General features: G+C 47.3%; 1 protein-coding gene across 1 annotated transcript; it reads left to right on the plus strand.

Annotated features, from left to right (window-relative positions):
• Positions 1-264: 264 nt before the first annotated feature.
• Positions 265-1,665, plus strand: LOC117905471 (proline-rich receptor-like protein kinase PERK10). Its single transcript, XM_034818383.1, has 2 exons — positions 265-562; positions 1,127-1,665. The coding sequence occupies exons 1-2, from the start codon at positions 265-267 to the stop codon at positions 1,663-1,665; spliced, it is 837 nt and encodes a 278-aa protein (XP_034674274.1).
• The last annotated feature ends 467 nt before the right edge of the window (positions 1,666-2,132 follow it).

The following is a 2,132-nucleotide window of genomic DNA, read 5'->3' on the forward strand; positions in this document are numbered from 1 at the left end:
CTAACCGTCACTTCGCTTCTAATTTACCTTTTTAAATTCCATTTTTTTCACTTTACACTGGTCATTTGCCTTGCGAAAACCTCTCTTTAGTGCGAAATAGGAGCCAAGCCAGAGGACCTTTATCTGAGCCTAAGCCACGCACTCACCTTCGGCCACCCTCTCTCAAACCTCTCTCAGTCAGCCATGGCAAAAACCTGAGGAGCAAAGACCTCATCTCCCTCAGGCCGCCCCAGAGCACCAAGAGTGGCCCTTGGCCAAGGCTCCATGACGGAGCCTTCACAGCCACTTGTCGTCCCACCTTCAGTAGAGGGCACACCCCCGAGTCCCCCTCTGAGACGATATGAGACGAGGAGACCACCCACTACACTAGGGGCAAGCTCCGCTCGTCCCAAGAAGTCAGCTAGCCGCCCTCCTAAGAAGAAAGCAAGGATATCAGCTCCAATTGAGCCATCAGTGCCTTCATCAGAGCCTCAGCCGCCTCCTATAGAGTCTCAGATTCCCTCTAGGATGACTCTTGAGGTGATTATCAGGCAGCCCATGGTCACTCAGCCACCCATTGAGGGTAACTTGGATTGTCGGGCTAAGCTATTCCACTCTGAGCTTTGCTTTGATAGAGATACCTTCAGGCTTCAGCCAAAGCTCAGATATTCATTCCACCTGCTGCAGAGATACCATATGGAGCACCTAATGACTCCTAGGGATTTCTTCTATCCCCGTGTAGCATTAGACTTTTATCAGTCTATGACTACACATCGCGTCCGGGATCTTACTGTCATCCACTTCACCATTGACGGATGCCATGGTATCCTGGGAGCTAGACATATAGCAGAGGCGTGCATTCCCTATGAGCCAGCACGTCCAGAGGATTATCGAGTCTAGGCTAATCCTTCCCAGAGTGACATGGTTCATATACTATCCAAAGGGACATCCACACGCCCATATCTATTGAGGAAGGAGCTCCCTCCCAGCATGTTCTTTATTGATGCACTTCTGCGCCATAACATCTATCCACTTCAGCATATGGTGCAGAGGAGAGGAGTTTTACTAAAGGCATTGTTCAGGATATCAGAGGGATTCTTCTTTGGCCCTCATCATCTCATCATGGCCGTTCTTCTGTACTTTGAAGAGAAGGTCCACAGGAAGAAGCTGTTGAGAGCGGATGCCATTCCACTTTTATTCCCGAGGTTGCTCTGTCAGATCTTAGAGCACTTGGGATATCCATCTGAGCCTCAGCTTGAGCGCAGACGCCTTTTCCAAGAGATATTTACTCTCGAAAAATGGACGAGTATGATAGCTTATGATGTAGAGCCAGAAGCCCCAGCTGGACATGAGCATCTAGATATTCCACAACCAGAGCATCCAGAGGAGCCACAATCGGTTGAGATACCTGCGAACACGAGAGCACTTTCCTTTGTAGTGCCCTCTACAGAACCTATGCCTAAGGTTGCATCTTCTACTCATCCTGCCACACCAGGGACTCCACCAGTTGTACCATCTCCATCCGAGCCTCCTCCTCCATCTGAGTCTAGGATCGCCATATCCATTTCAGAGTTCAGAGGCCTATGTCACACTTTGCAGACATTGACCACTTCTCAAAGCATCCTGACCCAGCAGATGGAGGCCATACGTTCCCATCAGTATCAGTTTATCGCCACCCAGACCTAGCATATTGCCATCCTTAGGCGAATACAGTAGCATCTGGGTATTCTACCGCCTCCTGAGATGCTATTCCTATCCCATCAGAGCCTACAGATCCATCACAGGGCCCTCCTCTCGTAGAACAGACTATGCTCCCCGAGGAGCCGACTATAGGAGAGATAGAGCCATCCATCCTGAGCATTCTGACATCTACAACCGAGCCATCATCTCCACATGATCCTCCCACCACCATCTGATCATTTACCTAGTTTCTTTTTTGTATTTCTTTACTATAGTAGAACTTATAATCCCATGTTTCTGATGTTTTATATATTGGGATTGCATGTATTACTTGTTTTGCTCTATAGTGTACTTTCTTGAAGTAATACATATCTATCATTTTTTTAGTATTCTTGGCATAATTTTATTTTAATTCCTCTACTCATATCTTTTATTGTTTTTGAAACATGTGGTTTCTCCTATTCTACTCGAAC

This window comes from Vitis riparia, chromosome 18, assembly GCF_004353265.1.
Source record: "Vitis riparia cultivar Riparia Gloire de Montpellier isolate 1030 chromosome 18, EGFV_Vit.rip_1.0, whole genome shotgun sequence".
NCBI classification, from domain to species: Eukaryota; Viridiplantae; Streptophyta; class Magnoliopsida; order Vitales; family Vitaceae; genus Vitis; species Vitis riparia.